The sequence below is a fragment of the Bison bison genome, unplaced genomic scaffold (assembly GCF_000754665.1).
Source record: "Bison bison bison isolate TAMUID 2011002044 unplaced genomic scaffold, Bison_UMD1.0 scf7180017864384, whole genome shotgun sequence".
NCBI lineage: Eukaryota > Metazoa > Chordata > Mammalia > Artiodactyla > Bovidae > Bison > Bison bison.
Window position 1 is genome coordinate 7,402,137 of NW_011494956.1, and position 24,862 is coordinate 7,426,998.

The 24,862-nt window shown below is 38.7% G+C and overlaps 1 protein-coding gene across 4 annotated transcripts in view; it reads left to right on the forward strand.

The window, feature by feature from the left end:
- Nucleotides 1-24,862, forward strand: part of SLC9A9 (solute carrier family 9, subfamily A (NHE9, cation proton antiporter 9), member 9) — a 656,333-nt gene that overhangs the window by 381,400 nt on the left and 250,071 nt on the right. For all 4 annotated transcript variants that reach the window (XM_010858137.1, XM_010858138.1, XM_010858139.1 and 1 more), the window contains 2 exons: nt 18,197-18,310; nt 19,873-19,984. In XM_010858137.1, coding sequence (XP_010856439.1) covers nt 18,197-18,310; nt 19,873-19,984 — 226 coding nt within the window. The remainder of the gene's footprint in view (nt 1-18,196; nt 18,311-19,872; nt 19,985-24,862) is intronic.

The window sequence follows — 24,862 nt, forward strand, 5'->3', positions numbered from 1 at the left end:
GTTGGAGAAGACTCTTGAGAGTCCATTGGACTGCAAGGAGATCCAACCAGTCCATTGTGAAGGAGATCAGCCCTGGAATTTCTTTGGAGGGAATGATGCTGAAGCTGAAACTCCAGTACTTTGGCCGCCTCATGCAAAGAGTTGACTCATTGGAAAAGACTCTGATGCTGGGAGGGATTGGGGGCAGGAGGAGAAGGGGATGACAGAGGATGAGATGGCTAGATGGCATCACTGACTCGATGGACATGAGTCTGAGTGAACTCCGGGAGTTGGTGAGGGACAGGGAGGCCTGGCATGCTGCAATTCATGGGGTCGCAAAGAGTCGGACACGACTGAGTGACTAAACTGAAATGAATTCAATATTACATTGTGTATATGTACCACAGCTTTCTTATGCATTTGTCTGCTGATGGACATGTAGGTTACTTCCATGTCCTGGCTATTATAAACAGTGCTGTGATGAACACTGGGGTACACATGTCTCTTTCAGTTCTGGTTTCCTCAGTGTGTATGCCCAGCAGTGGGATTGCTGGGTCATATGGCAGTTCTATTTCCAGTTTTTTAAGGAATCTCCACACTGTTCTCCATAGTGGCTGTACTAGTTTGCATTCCCACCAACAGTGTAAGAGGGTTCCCTTTTCTCCACACCCTCTCCAGCATTTATTGTTTATAGACTTATGGATAGCAGCCATTCTGACTGGTGTGAAATGGTACCTCACTGTGGTTTTGATTTGCATTTCTCTGATAATGAGTGATGTTGAGCATCTTTTCAGTGTTTGTTAGCCTTCTTATGTCTTCTTTGGAGAAATGCCTGTTTAGTTCTTTGGCCCACTTTTTGATTGGGTCGTTTATTTTTCTGGAATTGAGCTGCAGGAGCTGCTTGTATATTTTTGAGATTAATTCTTTGTCTGTTGCTTTGTTTGCTATTATTTTCTCCCATTCTGAAGGCTGCCTTTTCACTTTGCTTATAGTTTCCTTTGTTGTGCAGAAGCTTTTAACTTTAATTAGGTCCCATTTGTTTATTTTTGCTTTTATTTGGGATGTGGGTCATAGAAGATCCTGCTGTGGTTCATGTTGGTGAGTGTTTTGCCTATGTTTTCCTCTAGGAGTTTTATAGATTCTGGTCTTACAATTAGATCTTTAATCCATTTTGAGTTTATTTTTGTGTATGGTGTTAGAAAGTGTTCTAGTTTCATTCTTTTACAAGTGGATGACCAGTTTTCCCAGCACCACTTGTTAAAGAAATTGTCTTTTCTCCATTGTATATTCTTGCCTCCTTTGTCAAAGATAAGTTGTCCATAGGTGCGTGGATTTATCTCTGGGCTATCTATTTTGTTACATTGATCTATATTTCTGTCTTTGTGCCAGTACCATACTCTCTTGATGACTGTGGCTTTGTAGTAGAGCCTGAAGTCAGGCAGGTTGATTCCTCCAGTTCCATTCTTCTTTCTCAAGATTGCTTTGGCTATTCAAGGTTTTTTTGTATTTCCATACAAATTGTGAAATTATTTGTTCTAGTTCTCTGAAAAATTATATAGACCTATGTTATATCATTTATTTTTATGTTTCATAGTTATAAATATTCTACATTATCTACTTTATATATAATAAAACTAATTTAAAACAAAAATTTAATGAAAATGATTAAAGAAAAAGATAGACAATTCACTGAATAGGAATTCCCATTGGTCAAGAAACAGGAAAAGCTGCCCAAACTCACCATAAATCAGGGCTAGAAATAAAACAATATTAAGGTAATATTTATGAAGCTGGCAAGCTTTTCAAAAGTTATCAAACTAGATGTTTTTCAGGTTTTAGGGAAACAGATATTCTAATAAACTGCTCATGAAAAGGTAAAAAAATATACTCACTTAGAGGGCAATTTTGTTTCATCTATTAAATTAGTGATGTGTAAACCTACAGCCTGGAGAAGGCAATGGCACCCACTCCAGTACTCTTGCCTGGAAAATCCCAGCGGCGGAGGAGGCTGGTAGGCTGCAGTCCATGGGGTTGCTAAGAGTCGGACACGACTGAGCGACTTCAGTTTCACTTTTCACTTTCATGCATTGGAGAAGGCAATGGCAACCCACTCCGGTGTTCTTGCCTGGAGAATCCCAGGGACGGGGGAGCCTGGTGGGCTGCCGTCTGTGGGGTCGCACAGAGTCGGACACAACTGAAGTGACTTAGCAGCAGCAAACCTACAGCCAGCAAATTTTCAAAATGGTACCATTTTTCCATCAGAATATCTTCAAAATAATACCATTTTTGGAAAACATACAAAAATAATATTTTAATGAGTATATCTTTCTAGGTAGAATAGACTACATGGGATGGGGCCAGGAGGAATAGTCAAAGGGGTCTCTATCTGTAATGTTCTAATTTTTTTTAAGCATGTTTATGTATTGCTTGTTTAATTATGTTTTCTTTTGCAAAAGAAACACAATTAAAGCTGCATACCAAAATTTGCAGCTAATTAAATGTAGTACTTAAATGAAAATAGAGCATTTATAGCCTTTAGTGTTTATATTAAAAACTACAAAGAACTTGAATTTAATGAGTTAGAATATCAACTTAAGAGTGAGAAAGGAACAAGCAGAACAAGTCCAAAGAACAAAATTAAGTTAAAAATAAAGATAAAAGTAGAAAAAAATAGGAAAAAAAAAACTGCAATAGAGAAGATCAACAAAAACCAAAAGTTGTCTCCTTGAAAAGACCAATAAGAAGACTTCTCTGGAGGTCCCATAGACTCTGACTCCCAGTAGAGGGGGCACATGTTCAGCCACTGGGGAGGAACTAAGACGACACATGCTGTGCAGCCTAAAAATCAGAACAATAGCAAAAACAAAACAAAAAAACTGAAAAGACCAACAAAATAGACAATCTTAATAAGGCAAAAAAAGAGAACAAAAATTAACAATGTTAGAAAGGAAAAGGAGGGCATAATCACAGGTGCTGTGGAAATTACAAAGATAAGAACATGTAATGTAAATAAATCTAAAAACTTAGATGAAATGGACAATTTCGTAGAAACGTGCAACTTATCAAAACTGTCTGAAGGGGGAAGAAGCTACATAGACCTTAAAGAAATTGAATCTGTTGCTAAAAATCTATTCACCAAAAAATACACAAAGCCCAAGTTGTTTCATAGGTGAGTTCTATTTAACTTTCAAAGAACGGATCATTTGATTTTTATATAACCAGTTTAAGAAAAAAGATAAAGGAGGAATGCTCCTCAAATCATTTAATGAAGTTATTATAATACTCCTGAAATAAAAGTCAATGGCTGTAATAAAAATGAAAAATACATGTTGATCTCACTTATGAACATAGATGCAAATGTTGTGAACACAGTATCAACAAGATAAATTAATCAATGTAAAAACAAGCACATTATGACTGAACTGGGTTTATCCCAGGAATATTAAGTATCCTCTAATATTAGCATATTGTAAATATAATTTGGGCTTCCCCCAAATTGTAGTGGTAAAGGTGCTAGTGGTAAAGGACCTGCCTGCCAATGCAGGAGCTGCAAGAGATACAATTTCCATCCCTGGGTCAGGAAGAACCCCTGGAGGAGGGCACGGCAATCCACTCCAGTATTCTTGCCTGGAGAATCCCAAGGACAGAGGAGCCTGGTGGGCTACACAGTCCATAGGGTTACAAAGAATTAAACAAAACTGAAGCAACTTAGCTTGCCCATGAGTATAATTTAACAAATGAAAAGAAAATATCTCTGTAGATATAGAAAAAACATTGACTATGAAAGATTCAACACATATTTATTTTTTAAATTCTTGGCAAAGTGTAGAAGGGAAGAATTTTATTTATGGATAAAATGTATCTGATAAAAACCCATAGGAAACATCACACCTGGTGGTGAACCTTTAGAAGTTTAATCTCTTTAAAAATTTTAAAGTATTCTTCTTTTGATGTATGTTTTGGCTGTTCTCTATATCTTTTTATCTTAAGCAGTAAACATCTTGATGTAATCTATGTATACTTAGAACGTTGTTTGCTTAGGAAAAATTCCAAGAAGTAGAATTGTTTAGATCAAAGTTTAACATCCTATAAATTGTATTATATTTTCCTAAATATCCATGAAGGAAGATTGTGCAAACTTACAGTGACAAAAGGAAATTTCCAAAGGAATTTGAAATAAAATAAACTTGGAAAATAAAAAGGAAGTTCCCTTTTTATTCATTTCAATTATTCAATAGATATCACTATTGAGCATCATGATATGCTAAACTCTCTGCTGGGAGTTGGTATTCAATGACAAACACAGCAAATATGCTTGGTGCCCTTCTGAAGCTTGCAGATTAGTTTTGAGGTCATCTGCCTATCTTCTTTAAGAAATTACTTGTGTGTGACTTACCCATTTTTCTGAGTTTTCAGTTTGATTCTACAGAAGCCAAAATTCTAGGGTCTTCAGTATCTGGAATATAGAGTCCAAGAAATGAGATCTCTTCAGGTAGAGTAACTTTGTTTTCCAAACCAAAAATTGAATGGATGGTAGAAAAGCACAATAGTACTTAGATGGGGACAAGGGAGCAAAGTATCTGAAAACAGGTCCGTCCCCGAAAAGTCTGAAACATATGATTTCCTCACCCATGGAAAGGAAGGGAGTGCTTACACACAGATAGGCTGGGGACATAAACCACAGGCTGCATCATATCCCCAGTTTTGCCTTGAGTAGGTTCTACAGTGATTTGGCTGAAGTTAAACTGGCGTGCTGCAATTCATGGGGTTGCAAAGAGTCAGATACAACTGAGAGACTGAACTAAACTGAACTGAAACTCAGAAACCACTATGGAGGAGAGCCCTTCAATAGCATTTATCATTCTTAATCAGCAACTTTAATTTTATTAATAAAAAATAATAATAATAAAAACCTCACCAATGACAAGAGAGCAAACTAGCTTTAGCTACTCCTTCCTCCCAAATCAGACGTGAATAAACTATGTAATTGAGAGAAAGCATGGAACCAAGCAAATCATAAAAAGTATAAGAACACCTGGAGAGGTGAGAGGTAGTCTTGATGTGGTGTGGAAAGGGGCCACATCTGCACAGCAGCCAAAGCAGGAGCCCGAGGAGAGGATCGGTTAGAGATGTGAACTTCTGTGTTCACTATTGCTCTCATTATTTTGGACTGACCTTCATCCGCCTCATTGCAATAACCTCAGGCATCAATTGTCATATCAGGAGTAGCGTCTGAGTTGTGAAGATGTTGATGAAGGTGGAAGATGACCAGTTGCCCTGCCCTTGAGCATCCTCTCCTCCATCTCCTGTGCCTCTAAATTCCCAGGCTGATGGAAAGTAACCTAGAGAGACTGCCTCTTGCCAGTGTTGCTATGTTCTAAGGATTTAAGGGTCAGTCCCTGACAGAGGAATTGCCAGAGGAGTGAACTCAGTTTAATTTGGGGGTGATCTAAAATCTGATGGTGCTGGAGGCTTTCTCCACTGTGGAGCACATCCCTTCCCATCTCCTAAAAATCTCTGAAGGAACACTCTAGTGTGTGTTCCTCCTAACATTTCTTTGTAACATTTGTAACATTTGGGGACAGGGACCCCAGAATTATATGAGCTCACAGGCCAAAATAACCAGATGCCCAAGGAGCACCACCAATGAAAAACAGAGTCCAAAATCTGGACATAGACCACAAGAAGCAAAATTATTGAAACAGGCAAGCTGATAATTTAAAATAGGCATATTGAAGAGATAAAGAATATGAAAGATAGATATTAGATAAAGATATTTAAAGATAGATAAAGATATTAGATAAATATAAAATATTAGAGAATAGTAGTAATTTGGGACAGATACAAGATGTTGTAAAAATATTAATATGGAAAATATTAAACACAAAAAAAGTTAAAATAGAGAAAAAAGGATACTACTTTTATCTAAAAGAAAATCGAAGTGAAAAGTTGCTCAGTCCTGTCTGACTCTTTGCGACCCCATGGACTGTAGACTGCCAGGCTTCTCTCTCCATGGAACTCTCCAGGCAAGAATGGAGTGGGCAAGAATTCCTTTCTCCAGAGGATCTTCCCAGGCAAGAGACTGAACCCCAGGGTCCTGTATTACAAGCAGACTCTTTACCATCTGAACCACCAGGGAAACCCGAAACAAAATTGGAATTAGTTAATTAATGGAAAAGGCACTTAAAGCAAGGAATCATTTTTAAATGACACAAATACCTTCGACATTTTTCACTTACATAAATGCATCTTAATTTGCCAATCTTTTGATAGTCAATGCTTTTTCTTTGAATCTTAGAGTTCTAGGATGTCTTTCTTGCACAAAGCACACTCAAAATATATCTACCAGAACTTCCAGTCTCTATTTCTGTGTCTTTAATTCAGAGCCAAGAATTAAAAGACATGTGCAAAGTATGTAAGTTGAGTCTTCCTGTATTTCAGTGTATTTTTGTAACATTTTACAGTTGTCCTGCTCACTACTAATTTAGTAGCATTTTCTATGCAACTAATTTTTACCACATCTTTCCTACACATTTAACTTAGTGTTTTGAAAAAACAATTCTTTTTCATAGTCACGCTTAATCTGCATAGATAAATTAACCGTTAGGATTACCAGTTTAAAGCAAACATATAAGACTTTGGGAGTAATGGAATTGACTCTTGTTAAGCCTAAAAATTTATGTGGTGGGTGTAGGAGTGACCTGGGCAACTGGAGAGTAATCTGGTGCCATCAGCATTTGCTGTGCAGAAGGCATTGGTTGCTGTGCTTTCTGGCACAGTCTTTCTTTCCATATATGTTCATGATTTATTTTGTGTACAAACTCATTCTGAACATCATCAAAAATACACATGTAGCCAAAAAGAACTTTTTGCAGGATCTTTGTGGGATAACTTTGAAGTGCCTAAACAGTTTGGAAACAAAATAAAAGTAGCTCTAAAGCACCAAAGTAAGTCAAAGCTAAAACTTTCATTCAGATTAGATTTTTGCATGCATGGTTCTTATGTGAAAATAGAACTGCATTCCTTGGAAACAAAGAGAAATACATTCTTGTACTGTAATAATTCATAATTTTTGACATTTTACCTATATTGTCAAGGATGTGAAGTAGCTTCAATACAAAGAGACCTTAAAGAGGGGGCTTAATGAATCTTGCTGAAAAAGAAAACTCAACAAAGTTAATCAGTGTAAAATAAGAGTTTTCTGGAGTTCAATACAAGCAGTGACAATCTACCCTTACCACACTTTAACTCTCACAAAGAAACAAGTCAAGCAAGCTTAATTTTCATCAGCTATTGATTTATAGATATTCGTGTCTTCATAAAAATCATTTGGTTGCTGTTTTCTAATTAAGTGGCATTATTCAAATGTCTTTTTTTTTGTCTTAATTTTCATTGATTTCTCTGATTTATAAACTCTTTCACATGTTCCAATTTCTTATCATGTTTAACACAATCAATGTTCTACTCTAAGCTTCAAGCCTTCTATTGAATGCCTTTACATAATCTAATCTGCCATAGTTCAGAAATTGAATTCAAAGTCTTCTTCATAATAAAAGTTATTTTAATCTTTTGCGGTAATTTTTTCTTTCCTTTGTCAGTCAAATTAATGAACTCTTTAACCATCTGGAAAACAAAAAAATTAAGAGCTTGAATATTGAATATTACTATTTACGTATAGTGTTATATACTTGTATCAAACTTAAAATCATTTTGAAATACACAAGAAAACAATCTGCATTCTAAATTGTAAAATATCTACCTCCACATATTGTACAAAAGATGACCCCAAAGCAAAAAGAAAAGTTGAACAAAGAGTTTGGCTATAGGCTAAATAGCAAATCAGTTGAATTAGTCTTCAAATTATTTTCCCTCAAAAATAGAAGATGGGGTAAGAATGGTAAAACAGTTTTTTGTTTTCTGAGATGTTCTGGTTACTGTTGTACCATTATAGTAAAGTGCTCAAAATTAGCTAATTCAGAAAGTTACCAAAGGGATTCAAATATGATAGATACACTAACAAAAATGACAGTTTTTATTGGGAGTAACATAAAGTGAAGCAAAGAAACTGGAAATTTTCAAGTTAGTGATATAACTAAGTATTATTCCAAACCATGCTTCCACTTCTCAAAATTGAGGCAAAGCCTTTCTCAATTGCTTTGGCTCTAGTGTTTTCATTTGTCCCGATACTCTATGCATTACACTGTGAAATAGCTGATCATAAAACAACACTGAACAGTGTCCTCAGTCCTAGGCATTGTAGTTTGCAACACTTTCATCAAGGAAATGGGACAGCATAAAGCTCCCAGTGTTGTGGCTCAATATTCAATTTGTTGCCAGTGACGAATCTTCATGTAGAAGGACCACATGGTCCTCATGGTGGATGGAATGGTGTAGTTTCAGTCATGTTGTGGATGCTTGTCCCTCATGCCAGTGGCAAGGGCTGGGGTACTGGTATTCAACTCAGAGACCCACCTAAAGAAATGAAATCATTAGATATCTTCCTTTTTATATACATTCTTCATACTCCCATTCAAGAAAGAAGTCAGCATAGGCTAATAATAAAGATAAAAAGATACACAAGATGAATAAGAAAGGAGATTAAGAATAGCTGAATGTAGAAAGTAGAAGAAATGGATATTAACCTTTAAAACTTTTGATAATATGTGCATTTTATCAATGCCTAACAATATCAATGTTTCTCTTGGTTTCACTAAGAGTTTTTTTTAAGCATGGTTTTAATTTCTTCAGAGAAAATGTATTAGTTCAACTAGTTAATTTTCTTTATTTATTGGCAAGGCCACTGAGAAATTAATTATGCTGTGCCATGTCTCCCTTTTTTTCCTCTGAAAGACAATACTATTAGATTTGCTGAGAAGATCCTTCTGGAGGACATTTATTTGAACATAATTCTGGTCACTGTAGGCCCCCAGCCCTTGCAGATATTCTAGACTAGAGGCCCCATGTGCCAACTACAAGCTTCTAGCAAAATGTTTACTTTCAAGACAAATAAGACAGTAGAATGAAAAGTGGCCGTTGCTGTCTAAACTCTAAGATTTTACCTAAACTGCAACTCTTCTGATAGAAATCCTCTTTCTGCTGTTAGAGCAAGCAGGATGAAATACTTGACTCTTATTTTTTATGAGCTGAAGAAGTAGAAGTAGGAGAAGCAGTTGAAAGTGATAAGAGAACCAGATTTCAATTCAACGAAAGGAAAGATCTTCCAACAGTAGTGCTCTTTGCAACCCTATGAACTGTAGCCCATTAGGCTCCTCATCCATGGGATTCTCCAAGCAAGAATACTGAAGTGGGTCACCATGCCCTCCTCCAGGGGATCTTCCCAACCCAAGGACTGAATCTGCATCTCTTATGTCTCTTGCATTGGCAGGCAGGTTCTTTACCATTAGTGCTACCTGGGAAGCCCCTCTAACTGTTACAGATATCCAAAAATGCCATTTGCTTCCTTGGATAAGAGGTGAGGTTTCTGCCTTCAGCCGTGTTCAATTATAAGCCAGAGAGCCCTAATCAAGAGTATTGGAACAATCAAGCACTGGCTAGACGTCTGGTCTACATACATCACAAAGTAACTCTGGCTTTGAAATTGATGTTCCTATATTTTAGGCTATGTGTGTATGTGTGTGTGTGTGTGTGTTTCCAGTCATTGAAATAGATCTAAGACCAGTCTTATGTGGGGAACTGATATTCCTGATCAATATCATGATAATAAGCACTTTGAAGTTGCAGACTTGAGAAGATATTCTTAACCTAATGGTGCATTAACTTAAATGCAACCTTACAAAACTCTGTACTTATCCCTTAATAGCCTCCCAAAACAGAGAGAATCAAAAGTAGAAAACCTCCAGAAATAAGAATACTGTTATCAGTGTTTACTGGCTAAAGTAATTTAGCAGACTCATAGAAAATAACCTTCCCTTTAAGTTATAAGCTCAAGGATTTCGAGAAAATCTGACTACAGTATTTATTCAGTTTAATGAAGCTCAATTCCTTGTAGCTGTAACTACATTTCTTTCCTATATTAGCTTTACTTACTTAATGATGCCTATTCATCTTCTTAAAATGTGTTTTGCTGTGTTTTTATAGGCTGTGCTTTTGGAAGTCTCATGTTTTTAAAAAGTCAAATTAAGTTTAAAGGAAGACAATGAAAAATACAGGGGATGGGAGAGGGCTGGATAGCAGCCAGGAGTGCATAGGGAACCCCAAAATTCTCAAAGAAATGACAAGGATGCAGCTCTCTGAACACTCAAGCCCTGTGAATGGCCTTTACTACAGGACCAGTAGAGCCCTGACCTTGAAGCATCTGATCTTGGATTTGAAGCCCATCTCCTGCAAATAGGGCAGAGACACTGCATGAAGTTTGTCTTATTTTAGGACATAGATAGATATAGATATAAAAATACACAATATATGTACAGCAATATTATAAAACTGTACAATCATTATATAAGACACAGTCCAGAAATTTCTCTAAGGGGAAAAGAGGTGATAGGAAAGGAGATCTGTCTTGATGTTACAAGGGTATGGCAAGACCTTTGGTTTTACTTTCATTTTTTGAGAGGAGGAAAGGGTTAGAAGGATTGGATTGGAGGGGATGGTAAATAGACATTGTGGGGAGAAAAGTATCCCCCGTCTTAAGTCACCCCCTGCTTCCACTGTTGCTGCTGCTGCTGTGTCGCTTCAGTCGTGTCCAACTCTGTGCGACCCCATAGACGGAAGCCCACCAGGCTCCCCCGTCCCTGGGATTCTCCAGGCAAGAACACCGGAGTGGGTTGCCATTTCCTTCTCCAATGCATGAAAGTGAAAAGTGAAAGGGAAGTCACTCAGTCGTGTCTGATTCTTAGCGACCCCATGGACTACAGCCTACCAGGCTCCTCCATCCATGGGATTTCCCAGGCAAGAGTACTGGAGTGGGGTGCCACTACTTCCACTAGTTGGGTACAAAGAAATTTACCTTTTAGGTTTCTTTACTTAAAAAAAACACATGATCAGAATTACAGATATCTTCCCAACCAACAAAGAACTGCCCTGATGATCAAACAAGATGTATGAAACTCTGCTCTGTAGACTCTAATGTGTTTACAAGCATTCACCAATACTATTATTAACTGTCATTAACAAACATCTTGCTGTCCCTGAACCTGGATCTTGTCTAGTGGAGAGGCAGTGTAGTCTGGCAGAGGGGGTGTGGACTGTGGATAAAACTCAGGACAGCTCAATTCTTCCCTTTATTGTGTTTTATGTGGACAAATGCATTAATATGGTCAAATGCAGTTGTCCCAACTGTAAAATAGAAATAATAGTATCAATTTATGAGTTTTCTTGTTATAATAACATGAATTGTTAAATTTTTTGAAAGCCTTTAACACATTCCCTAGCACAAATCCTAAAAAGTGAGTCCCATTGGCATTATTACTATTTTAGAAGTATAATAGTAATACTGATATTATTTTGTTGTTGTTATTTAGTTGTTATGTCATGTCCAACTCTTCTGCAACCCTATGGACTATAACCTGCCAGCTCTTCTGTCCATGGGTTTCCCCAGGCAAGAATACTGGAGGGGGTTGCCTTTTCCTTCTCCAGAGGATCTTCCTGACCCAAGGATCGAACCCATGTCTTCTGCATTGGCAATTCTTTACCACTGAGCCACCAGGGAAGCCCACTGATACTATTATAATGTCCTAAATCTAGAAAAGGACCTCAAAAGATTGCACTTGTACTTATTTGTAAATCTTGTACTTATAAAGCTTTGGCTTTGTAAGGAGAAGCTTCACTCTGGGTACCATGATCTTGACTGGCAAGAAAGCTTCTGTCCTGGTGGTAAAGATCACAGGTCTTCAGCACAATTCATCTCCTATGCTTACCTCTAGACCCCAAGGAATTATTGGGTTCATCTTGAACAGATTCCCTCAGGATTTAGGACCAAGCAAGTATTATAATCCCAGGAGCAAAAGTTTATAATTCTAACAGAATATATTATAATGTTTGTTTGCAAATCCCCCCAATATAGTAATAAAAATTGTTTACTGGTACTCTAGTTGGCTTCTCATGTGTCTCAGTGGGTACAGAATCTGCTTACAATGCAGGAGACACAGGCAGATGTGAGTTCAATCCCCAGGTCAGGAAGATGCCCTGGAGGAGGGTATGGCAACCCACTCCGGTATTCTTGCCTGGAGAATCCCATGGACAGAGGAGCCTGGTGGGCTACAGTCCATAGGGTCACAAAGAGTTGGACACGACTGAAGCAACTGAACACACACACAGCCCGGTTTGTTCAGAATAGTTGTAGATATACCCAATAACTTATAAAAAACGAAATCTGAAGTATTCTCTAAAGAAGGCTCCCAGTTAAAAATAAAGGCAAATTTTATTAACAAAGAAAAAAGCTAATCCCAGGACAAAATTATGGAAAAAATAAAAGAATGCATTTAGTTCTTACTTTACTTTCACTTTTATTACAGTTTTATATGTTCTTTAACATCCAAATTAAAATGAATTTCAGTGCACTACTTGGACAAGTAGATGAAGGTCAGTATGTTGGGCCAAACTTTACTAAGTCAAATAGAGGCCACGTTGAGGAGTGAGTCCATGTGAATTTAATTAGTGTTAGTTAATCTGGGTGTAGTGAACTGCTGTAATATTTCTGCACATGAACCAGAGTAATATGATAGTTTCGTTCTTTCACTATTAGGAGAAAGAATCAATCAGAATTCATAATAAACATACTTTATAAAACAGATATATAATAAAAAAGAAATGCTTCACCATGGCACCAGGTTTTCCTTCCCTTCCTTTCATGTTTAGAGTTGGTATGATTTTTTTGATCCAAAAGAATTCAAGTTCTGGAAGATTCTTTGTGTAAAAGGTTGTAGTAATACTTGAAAAATGATCATATGTAAAATCTTCAATATAGTCAATATCAATTCAAGATAAATAAATAAATAAAACAGATATGATTTTTTTCTTACTTTCTAGTAATTACAATAAGTAACACCAAATGAAAACATAGTATCAAAGAAGCCTGTAAAAAAATGATTTGCTGACCATATTAAGTTGTATAATTAACATAGGCATGATTACCATGAATTTTTAGAGCTTTTAAAGATAGATTGTCCTCTTATGCAGTTTAAATATTCCCCTAGTCTTGTTTGCACTATTAACTTGCTTCTTTTTCCTGAAGAAAAGCTTTCCCAAGCAAATATTATTTTAAACCTGAGTCCCCGCCAAATGCTAACAAACTGTGAATTAGTGGAAATGAAACGAATGTTGTTTACTGTACTAGATAAATAAAATGTTAATTCAAGTTATTTTTCACTGACCCTGAGTGGGAAAGAAGTAGATTCAAGGTTATTCATATTGAATACTGTATCAACTATTTTGACATTTGTTGTTATTATTGTTACTACTCTTTTTGGTTTTGGGGTAGAGTTTGTTCTTTATTTTTTCAAAATTGACCAATAAATCTATTTCCTCGGTAATTGACTACTCTGGGCCAGACTGGGGCAATGAAGGTTTAATGACCAAATTGGTCGCTTCTGTCAGCTTGGCCAGTAGTCTTTTTGGCACAGAGGACCAGTTTTGTGGAAGACAAGTTTTCCATGGACCAGAGGATGGGAGATAGTTTTGCGATGATTCAAGAGCATTACATTTATTGTGCACTTTATCTCTATTTTTATTATATCAGCTCCACCTTAGATCAACAGGCTTTAGATCCCAAAGGTTGGGGACCCCTGCAGTAGAACTTAATGTAGATTCTCCTTCTGAAACATGTCTTCAGGAGATTTTTGCATGTGAAATACAAAGTTGAATTTGCCCACACATTTTCATTAAGTGCCCCAAGAAGGAAGTTATTATGAAGTTAAAATTCAGAGGAATTTTGTTACATGATATAAATAGATAAAGGAGCGCTAATCAGTGCTACCGCCTTGCTTTGAAGGGTATCTTTTTTAAAATTCTAACAACCAGCTACAATTTAAAATGAGTCTATCAGATTGTCAAAGGTTTTTTTTTTTTAATTGATAAAAATTAATTTTGGCAAGAATATGAGGAAAACACAGCCTCCACACCATTGTTAGAGATGAAAATTGGTATAATCTTTCTGATAGGCAGACTGGTAGTATGTTGAAAAAGTAAAATTAATGTCTGTCCTTTGACAGAAGTAGCCCATATCTGGATATTTCACCTAAGGAATAGTCACTCAGCTGAGGAGAGAGGTTTGTATAAAGATGCTTATTGCAGTTTTGTTTATAAGGAGAAAATCTGAAACAACCAAATATCTAATAATGGATAATAATGGACACAGTGAAATAAAATTTGATATGAAGATACAAAGAGATTGTGCTGCCATTAAAAACTGTTTAATAAATTCAAATTTATTGCCATGGAAAGAGGCTTATAAATATCATTGAGCTAATGAAAGTAAATTATATAAAAATACAGTCAGATTTATGCAGCATTTTGCATGATGACTGCCCTAATGGCTCAGTATAAAGAATCCTCCTGCCAAGGCAGGAGACACGGGTTCAATTCCTGGGTCAGGAAGATCCCCTAGAGAAGGGAAGGACTACCCACTCCAGTATTCTTGCCTGAAGAATCCCACAGACAGAGGAGTCTGGCGGGCTATAGTCGATACGGTCACAAAAGAATCAGACACAACTGAGTGACTGAGCACACACACAGATAAGGATGATTGATAATTTCCTAAAACTAAAAAGATGAAGAATTGTGTGAAAGCAAGGCTAAAGAAAGAAAATATTTGGGAAATATCTTATTCTACTCTATTTTTTTAATTTTCATTTTTAACTGAAGGACAATAGCTTTACAGTGTTGTGTGAGTTTCTTCCATACAAGAGTGTGAATCACCTGTAAGTATATGTAATCCCCTCCTGCTGAAGCCTCCCCCCACCCCTTCCATGTACCCATCTAGGTCATCACAGAGCACTGAACTGAGCACCCTGTGTTACACAGCGGCTTCCCACTAGCTGTCGCTTTTACGCATGGTAGTGTATATCTCGGAGAAGGCAATGGCACCCCACTCCAGTGTTCTTGCCTGGCAAATCCCATGGATGGAGGAGCCTGGTAGGCTCCATGCAATCCATGGGGTCGCTAAGAGTCGGACGCGACTGAGTGACTTCACTTTCACTTTTCACTTTCATGCATTGGAAAAGGAAATGGCAGCCCACTCCAGTGTTCTTGCCTGGAGAATCCCAGGGATGGGGGAGCCTCGTGGGCTGCCGTCTCTGGGGTCTCACAGAGTCAGTCGGACACGGTTGAAGCAACTTAGCAGCAGCAGCAGCAGTGTATATCTGTCAATACTTCTCCTTCAACGTGTCCCACCCTCTCCTTCTGCTGCTGTGTCTACAAGTCTCTTCTCTATGTCTATTCTGGTCCTGCAAGTAAGTTCATCAATACCGTTTTTTCTAGATTCCATATATATGTATTAATATATTACTTCAATATTTGTTTTTATTTCTTGTAGTTTAATTCAGCTTTCTTTTTAATTCTGAAAGTAATATGTTTGCAGTAAAAAATTAATACAAACGTCAAATGTCTGTAAAGTGAACAAGCTGTTTGTACATGTGTATGTTAATACACTTGATGGATTCATCCATATACAAACATATTTTTTGTTTCTTTAACTTACTTTTTTTTTTATGTCTCACATTCAGAAGTCCTAACTCCAGCTAATAACAGCTGAATTCATCACACACATTCCTGAACCAAACACACTGGTCTGAAAATGGGTAAAGAAGTGGACCCCAGAGACAAAATGGGGTACGACCACTAAGAAGAGGCTGAATGGATCCTAGTCAGCAAATGTCCTCTCTAGAGTAAAATACACTTGGGATGGGGACCCAAGAAGGGAAGGACCTATACATTTAACCTTGATATGTGGTTATTAAAGCTATGACAAACCTAGACAGTGCATTAAAAAGTAGAGACATCACTTTGCCAACAAAGGTCCATATAGTCAAAGCTATGGTTTTTCCAGTAGTAATGTTTGGATGTGAGAGTAAGACCATAATGAAGGCTGAGCATCAAAGAACTGATGCTTTTGAATTGTCGTGCTAGAGATGACTCTTGAGAGTCCCTTGAACAGAAAGATATTAAACCAGTCAATCCTAAAAAACAACTCTGAATATTCATTGGAAGGACTATTGCTGAAGTTGAAGCTCCAATACCTTGGTCACCTGATGCAAAGAGCCTACTCATTGGAAAAGACCCTGATGCTGGGAAAGATTGAAGGCAGGAGGAGAAGGTGGTGACAGAGGATGAGATGGTTGGATGGCATCACTAACTCAGTGGACATGAGTTTGAGCAAGCTCAGGGAGATAGTGAAGGACAGGGAATCCTGGTGTGCTGCAGTTCATGGGATCACAAAGAGTTGTACACAACTTAACAACTGAATAACAACAGCAATGTGATTATTAATGTCAAAAACTGAGTAGTCTCTCTGGACTGAATATCTTCCCCCATCTTCCCCCCCAACAAATTCATTTGTTTAAGCCCTAATCCTCAATGTGATGGCACTTAGAGGTGGGCCTTTGGGAGGTAATTAGGTCATGAGGGTGGAGTGCTCATAAATGGGATTAGCACCTTCAGAAGATGAAACAGTAGAAGGAAGTTCTCCCTTTCTCTCTGCCATGTGAGGACACAGCAAGTAGGTTGCTGTTTGGAAGCCATCAAGAGGGCCTTCATCAGAACCAAATTGCCCAGCACTTGGATCTTAGAATTTCCAGCCTCCAGAACTATGAGAAATGAATTTCTGTTGTTCAAGTCACCCAGTCCATATTATTTTGTTATAGCAGCCTGATGTGTTATGGCACATAGGCAGCAGCCAAATCTCACATTTTGAAAAAGTAAAAATATAATGAAATAGAAAAGTGTCCCCCATCTCCTGTATTTTCCCACATATTTTCACATTGTCTGTGGCTATTTGGGTTACAGTGTTTGTTTAGATGGGCTGGCCTAGAATGTAAAGTGAGTGCTCAGGATAATTGATGATCACTACCGCTGCAGAAAGACCAGCCTGTACCGAAAGAGCTGTGTCTTTTTAATCCATTCTTTCTATTACTGGTTTTAAATAATGTGTCTGACAAGATTCTGCTTTCTTTCTGTCAACTGTCAGTGAACAGGTATTGGGCATTATTTGTGGGGCTGTAAATACATTACATGAAAAAATAATGAGTCCTTAAAAAGTCAAGAGAAATGCCTCCAGAGACGTTTACCTCACATGGTGATTTATGTAGGTCTGGGAAGGAAGTTTCAGAAACTTCCAAAGGAAAAGTCTGGAACATAAACTAATGTCTCTTCCAAATCTGCCTTTGCTGTAGCCCCTGGACATATTTCCCTTTCACTTCTAACCTGGAAGTTGGAGAATGTTTCTCATGTTCAACTTAAATTGTTTAGTTAATGGTCTAAGAATAACTCTTGGGAGCATCCCTCAGCATAACATGTTATTACTCTATCCCTCTGACTGAATCTGATGTATCTATTGTGTTCTTGCTGAATAAACTGATCCCTGGGATTAATCATTTTCTTTTTACCAGCTAGAAATTGTAGACATTTAATGGATATACCTACATCAGTCAATTTAATGAGTCTCATTGTCCGAAGTTTGAAATATACTGATCATTCTAATGTTGAAATATAGTTCACATTCATCCTTACCACAAGTTTCTAAGTTCTCCAAGTTTGTCTCTCCTGCCTGCCTGAGGAAGAAAATTTAGCTAAAGCTTTTTTTTTTTTTAATATAGTTCTTCCAGGGTCTGAGAACTCAAGTGCACCTTCTGGGTGATGTACAGCAGGGGCTAAAACATTCTTGCATGGTTCACTACAGTGCACATTAACCAAATCACGTAGTGTCGGTTTCTGCTAAGAGGGACTGTTCTGTCATCTTGGTAGGAATTGTGCCACTGAGGATCATGTTGGTAAATCTCAGCCTGGGATATCACTGACAGCCTTGCAGTTGGAAAGGAGGCTGAGATGCTGACATGGATGTGGCATCTGTCCCTGGGCAGAAAGGCAGGGTAGTCAGTTGGCCTGGCCAGGATGGGCAGGTCCCCTGTGCCTCTCCAGAGGCTGAGCCTAGGGATGGCCTTCCCCATACAGGAGGACCATCTAGTCACCAAACACAGCACAGGAAATTAAATGGACTCAAAGCTGAAGCATAATTCATGGCTTTTGTTCTCTGTTTTGTTTCCAGTTGTTTGAATTTATGAACTTCTTGGCTGAGAACGTCATCTTCTGTTACATGGGCCTGGCACTGTTCACGTTCCAGAATCATATCTTCAATGGTCTTTTCATACTTGGAGCCTTTGTATCCTTTGAAATACAGAACACAAGGAGAAGAAAACAAACTACTTAACTTTAGGGATTATTCTTTTAAACTGTTCATTTTCCTCAGATTTACTGCAAAGTTCAAATTCAAAACATGTAAGTAATTTGAGTTAGAGGAGAAAAGCATCCTAAGAAATATTGGGGCCTTTATTAAATGTCTGTGGTTCAAGATATAAAGTTTGGAAATTGCTGAGGAAAATAAAGGGAAAAAAACTGAAAAAGGAAGACATTTTTTGAATATTCAAAATATGTTTAAAATATGAATCATTTACATAAAAATTATGTCAATCCATTTTTTATGTTTAATCTGCATTAGAACGTATCAGAAGACAGCCAGGCCTTAGAACATTAGAAATACTTTCACTGAAAGATGGTAAAATCTTTTTTCCAGTGAAGACTTTGTAAAAAGGATAGACAGAGTAAAGATCAAGTCAAATTACCATGATGGATGTGCTTTCACTATCTTAAGCATTGTGCACATGTAAGTTTAATAAGACAGCCTCTTTCCTGTAAGTAAAAGAACAGGTAAAGTCTACACCTCACTTTTAATGCAGGGGGCTTTTCTTGCTCTAGGTCTGGGGTCTAAGCATTCCCAGAGGGAATGGATGTCTATCAGAAAAGATACTGAGCCACTGTGGATGTTCCCAGGGATAGTCAGCAGCTGTTATCCTTGTTCCTCGTTGGAAAATGGACAGATGCCCTCTGGGATCACAGGTAGATCATCCTAACAGCCAAGAGAGCCAACTCCTCTCCGGAAGCCCTGGTCCAACTAGGCACCAGCCCTGGCCTCTTGTTCCCTTTTCACTGAGCGGAGAAGTGAATTTTCAAATTCCATCCAAATCTTAGAAGGACACTCCCTCTTTCCCAAATAACTCCTCCCATTTGAGGACAAACTAGCACAGACAATCAGGGAAGATGTCCAAGATGTCAAAAGGGGAGAGATGACTACCACCAGTATTTTCATAGATTTTTTAACCTGTATAGCTTGGATTTTAGTGAAATGCCTCTTAAAGCAGAAGTTGTTTTATACATTTAGACAGGCAATTCCTCTCGAAATTAAATTCACTAAAAGAAAAAAAAAATAAGTGAAGCTTGCTAGATTTAGAGAGTATAAACTGATGGAAAGTAAGATGATAATCGTGAGCCAAAGCACATTTATCCTTTCTCAAGTGCTGCTTGAGAGGATAATGGCACAGCCTCGGAATGGTCTCTGCCTCACATTTTGCAGCAGAATTGAGCGTAGAGTCAGTTATCAGCCACATAAATGTGATGAGAAAATTTACAGTGATTGAAATGGTATTGGGTTAACAATTTTAAACCAAGTATATGTTCAAAGAAGAGAGTCCTCTATTATTTCTGGAAAGGAACTGACATTGAAAGATGAATTTTGGAAGCAGTTTGGACATACATGTATCTACATGTTTATTCCTATTTTCTGGGTCATAATATAGAGAAGCTTAAGGACATAATATTTAAAGCCCAAGGACTATCACACTTACGGCAGCAACATTTTCCTCAATGTTTCCCTGCGCTTATCCACAGGTAGCAATTTTTGTAGCCAGAGCCTGCAACATATATCCCCTCTCCTTCCTCCTGAATCTAGGCCGGAAACACAAGATCCCCTGGAACTTTCAACACATGATGATGTTTTCAGGTATGTGAATTTTGTTGTGTGTTCGTGCAACTTTTCTCTCATATTTTTTCCTTGGACTTCGGAAACCGTGTACACTGTACATTATACTTAGAGACTTTTTGGGGAAGCATAACTTCTCTTTACCCCATTGTACCTACTTTCATGCTGTTATCCATACAGTCTGTGCACCAGTGGCATTTCTTTCCAGAAATAAAATGAAATTAAAGAGAATCTGGTTAAGATAGCCACGCGTTTCAATATCTGCCCCAAACTGGCCAGAATCTAGCCTAGAATAGCCACTGAACTTTTCCCTGGCCTGTGCTTAGTTACTCAGTTGTGTCTGACTCTCTGGGACCACATGGACCACAGCACGCCAGGCTCCTCCGTCCATGGAGATTCTCCAGGGAAGAATACTGGAGTAGGTTGCCATGCCCTCCCCCAGGGAATCTTCCCAACCCAAGAATCGAACCCAGCTCCCCTCATTGCAGTCGGATCCCTTAACTGAGCCACCAAGGAAGCCCTTTCCTGACCTATTTCAGATCCATTTTCAGTTGGAGGAATTTGCATAATTGTTTCACAAAATGCAGACCTACAGATAAATAGTGTGTAAGTGGTGCCATTTCTGTCCATTGTTATGGCTCCTTCTCCTTAGAAGCCTTGCTGCTTCCCTATGCAAAGCTGCAGGAAGTTTTCATGGTTAATACAGAAGCAAATCACATCTAAGTATGATCAGTTATTAGTTGAGAAAAGCGTTAATAGCAATTCCACCAAATACCAAGAGCTGTCCTACACACAGGTGGATGAAACCAGCAAAATCTCTAGTCTCAAACCATACCTGAAGGCCCCTTTTTCCCCAAAGAAAACAAACAAAATGAACTTGCTGACCCTGAACTGCTCTGGGGACTGCACTTCTTTATGTTCAATTAATTTTCCTACCATCAGCCTTTTCTTACTTGAAGACTTTTCCCCTTACAGGTCTTCTATGTACTTGTACACTTATATTACAGTCGGAGGCAGTTCACTGATAGGTACATGAGAGTAAAACAAAGCTTCACAACAGAACAAACAAAATGTGGGTTATACAGGAGGATATGGAAAAAGTGAGAAAAACTATCATTTACTGAATATCTGCTATTTGCTTCTCATTATAAATCAATCCTAGTGAAGTGAAAGTTAAAGTCGCTCAGTTGTGTCCAACTCTTTGCAACCTCATGGACTATACAGTCCATGGAATTCTCCAGGCCAGAATACCAGAGTGGGTAGCCTTTACCTTCTCCAGGGCATTTTCCCAACCCAGGAATCAAACCCAGGTCTTCCGCATTGCAGGCAGATTCTTTACCAGCTGAACCACAAGGGAAGCCCAAATTAATCCTATGAAGCAGATATCAATCCATTTTCTAGATGGAAAAAATGAGGTTCAGAATCTCAAAAAAAGTTAAGTAACTTGGCTAAGGATGAAATCATTCCTAAGCCAAGGTCTGTGAAACTTCACCTCAAAACCCAACAAATCCAAATTTTTAGAAGTAGGAATAAGGGCTTCCCCTGTGGCTTGGCGGTAAAGAATCTGCTTGCAATTCAGGAGACACAGGTTCAATCCGTGGGTCAGGAAGATCTAGAAAAGGAAGTGACAACTCGCTCCACTATTCTTGCCTGGAAAATCCCATGGACAGAGGAGCTTGGTGGGCTACGGTCCATGGGGTTACAAAGAGTCGAACACAACTTAGTGAATGAACAACAGCAACAACTAGGAATAAAAGGCTTGTTTTACCTTCACTTCCCTCCTAGCCTGTTCCACACAGTAAAGGGTGGCAGCTCCCAGGTTGACAATGAGTCGTTTAATCAAGTGCAGGCAAATGGAGATCCAGAGTTTTAAAATGTCCTCCTGTAGGCCTCTGACAGTGCTTCCCTACATTTCCAGATATGCCGGTGTGGCGTGCCCGAGACAGAGAGTCATACAGAGTGTATTGTACCCAATCAGTTCAATTCAGTTCACTTCAGTCACTCAGTCATGTCCAACTCTTTGCGACCCCATGAATCGCAGCATGCCAGGCCTCCCTGTCCTGTTGTACCAATAGGTGATCTTTAATTTAAAGCAGTGATGACCTTTGGTAATGATTAACTCTTATAATGGGACAGCAAAACGCAGATTGGATCACATAAAGAAATTGGCACTGGGGTGCATTTTTGTAAAGCATTTCTAGGAGTTGGGAAGCACTGTTCCTTCTTTTCCATCAAAATATCAGTAGCTTCACTCTGGAGAATTGTGGTTTATTTTTAAAACTGGGATATTATATTTTAAACAATGCTTTATTTTACAAAGAAGATTTTGAGAAAAGTACAAGGTTTAAATAGCTATCTTGGGATGTGAAATGTCTGCCCGAATAACCTCGTGGCTTGCTGGTTTTCTGGATTTGGCATCTTTTGTGTTTGCTTAGCTGTCAAATTGGAGCTGCATTAAAATCTGAGGCCAGCAGTATAGTATATACGGCCAGGGGATGTGAGGAAGCCCAGAACTTGGTGATACCTTTATGATATTCTAAAGTGTGGAGTCAGCGAACTAGGGCCTTTAAACCAAATCTAGCCCTCGTGAATTTTGTAAATAAAGTTGGAACATAGCTCTACCTCTCTTTATATAATACTGTGCTGCTTTATGCTGTGCATGCTGTGCAAAGTCACTTCAGTCGTGTTGGACTCTGCAACCCCATGGGCTGTAGTCCACCAGACTCCTCTGTCCATGGGACTCTCCGGGCAAGAATACTGGAGTGGGTTGCCATGCCCTCCTCCAGGGAATCTTCCTGACCCAGAGATCCAACCCACATCTTGTATGTCTCCTGCATTGGCAGGCAGGTCCTTTACCACTAGCACCACCAGGGAAGCCCCATCTTTATGCTACAAGGGCAGAATTGAATGTTGCAGTAGAAGCTATATGATTTACAAAACCTAAAACATCTACTACCTGGCCTTTGTTCTAAAACACCTTCATCCTCTAGAAGGAAAACTACAACTCCATCACATTAATGGGATTGGAGTTAATAGTTTAATTAGGAGAATATCCATCTGCCAGGTCCTATTATTAAGAACATTGACTTTTCTGCTATAAAGCTATCTTCTTAGCTTTAAAATGAGGAAATTGCTAGGTTACATGGTTATGTAATTGAATCATAGATGGTCAACTCTAAAATCACTCTGTACCTTTCTAACACCTTTTGTGGGTATGTTTTGAGACTCATCTCCAGGGCAAGATAGGCTAGGCATTATTGGTCTCTTTCTGTGGATTAAAAAAGAGAAGGAAAGAAACGCATGGAGAACTTTGGAGTATCTTGCTCACAACCTGGCAACTAGTTAAGAGATGAAATTGAGACTTAAACCTGGGCCTCTGGACTTTGAATTTCGATCCTTCTCATCTGCCTTGACAGGACTTCAGATTTACCCTCCAGGTCATGAGAACAGAAGTTAAATCAAAGCTGTGCCCTTTCTAGAACAGGCAAACTCCAGCATCCAGTTCACAGTAAGCCACCCATGTGAGCGACACCCTTCCCCTAGCCATAGGCTCAGTTCTATGTTTTACCCACTGATCCCCATCAGAATGTAGGAAGGATCAAGGGAGTTCACCATGTAGAGGGCAATAGTTTTCTTCAAAAGAGAATGCTCCAGACTAGGCTTTGATTTTCTGCATGAATCCTGATATTCCATACCTCATATTCCACACCTCACTCAGGACCTAAAGTTTTCAATGTATTTGCTGGGAAATAAAGAATTTAAAAGATAAACTTAAGGTAATGTAAGCCAGAGGAGGAAGTGAAAAAGCAGATCTTTTTCTGGGTATGTGGACACCACAGCTGCTGAGATCAGAAAAAAACGACTGACCCCCTTAAAGAATATTTGCATTATAATGTAGTTTAATGTTCTTAATTATGTCCAGAGGGGTTTTGATCATCCAGTGAGAAGGAAACTTTAAAGCTCTCTGGTGGGACCTAGTTGTCCTTGCCTCACTGAGAAATGAAGATGGAGCCTCTCTTTACACAGCTCAAAGCATTTTTCAGAGTCCTTCAAATCAGATCAGTCGCTCAGTCGTGTCCGACTCTTTGCGACCCCATGAATCGCAGCACGCCAGGCCTCCCTGTCCATCACCAACTCCTGGAGTTCACTCAGACTCACGTCCATCGAGTCAGTGATGCCATCCAGCCATCTCATCCTCTGTCATCCCCTTCTCCTCCTGCCCCCAATGCCTCTCAGCATCAGAGTCTTTTCCAATGAGTCAACTCTTCGCATGAGGTGGCCAAAGTACTGGAGTTTCAGCTTTAGCATCATTCCTTCCAAAGAAATCCCAGGGCTGATCTCCTTCAGAATGGACTGGTTGGATCTCCTTGCAGTCCAAGGGACTCTCAAGAGTCTTCGCCAACACCACAGTTCAAAAGCATCAATTCTTCGGTGTTCAGCGTTTTTCACAGTCCAACTCTCACATCCATACATGAACACAGGAAAAACCATAGCCTTGACTAGACAAACCTTTGTTGGCAAAGTAATGTCTCTGCTTTTGAATATGCTATCTAGGTTGGTCATAACCTTCTTTCCAAGGAGTAAGTGTCTTTTAATTTCATGGCTGCAGTCACCATCTGTAGTGATTTTGGAGCCCAGAAAAATAAAGTCTGACACTGTTTCCACTGTTTCCCCATCTATTTCCCATGAAGTGGTGGGACCGGATGCCATGATCTTCGTTTTCTGAATGTTGAGCTTTAAGCCAAGTTTTTCACTCTCCACTTTCACTTTCATCAAGAGGCTTTTGAGTTCCTCTTCACTTTCTGCCATAAGGGTGGTGTCATCTGCATATCTGAGGTTATTGATATTTCTCCCGGCAATCTTGATTCCAGCTTGTGTTTCTTCCAGTCCAGCGTTTCT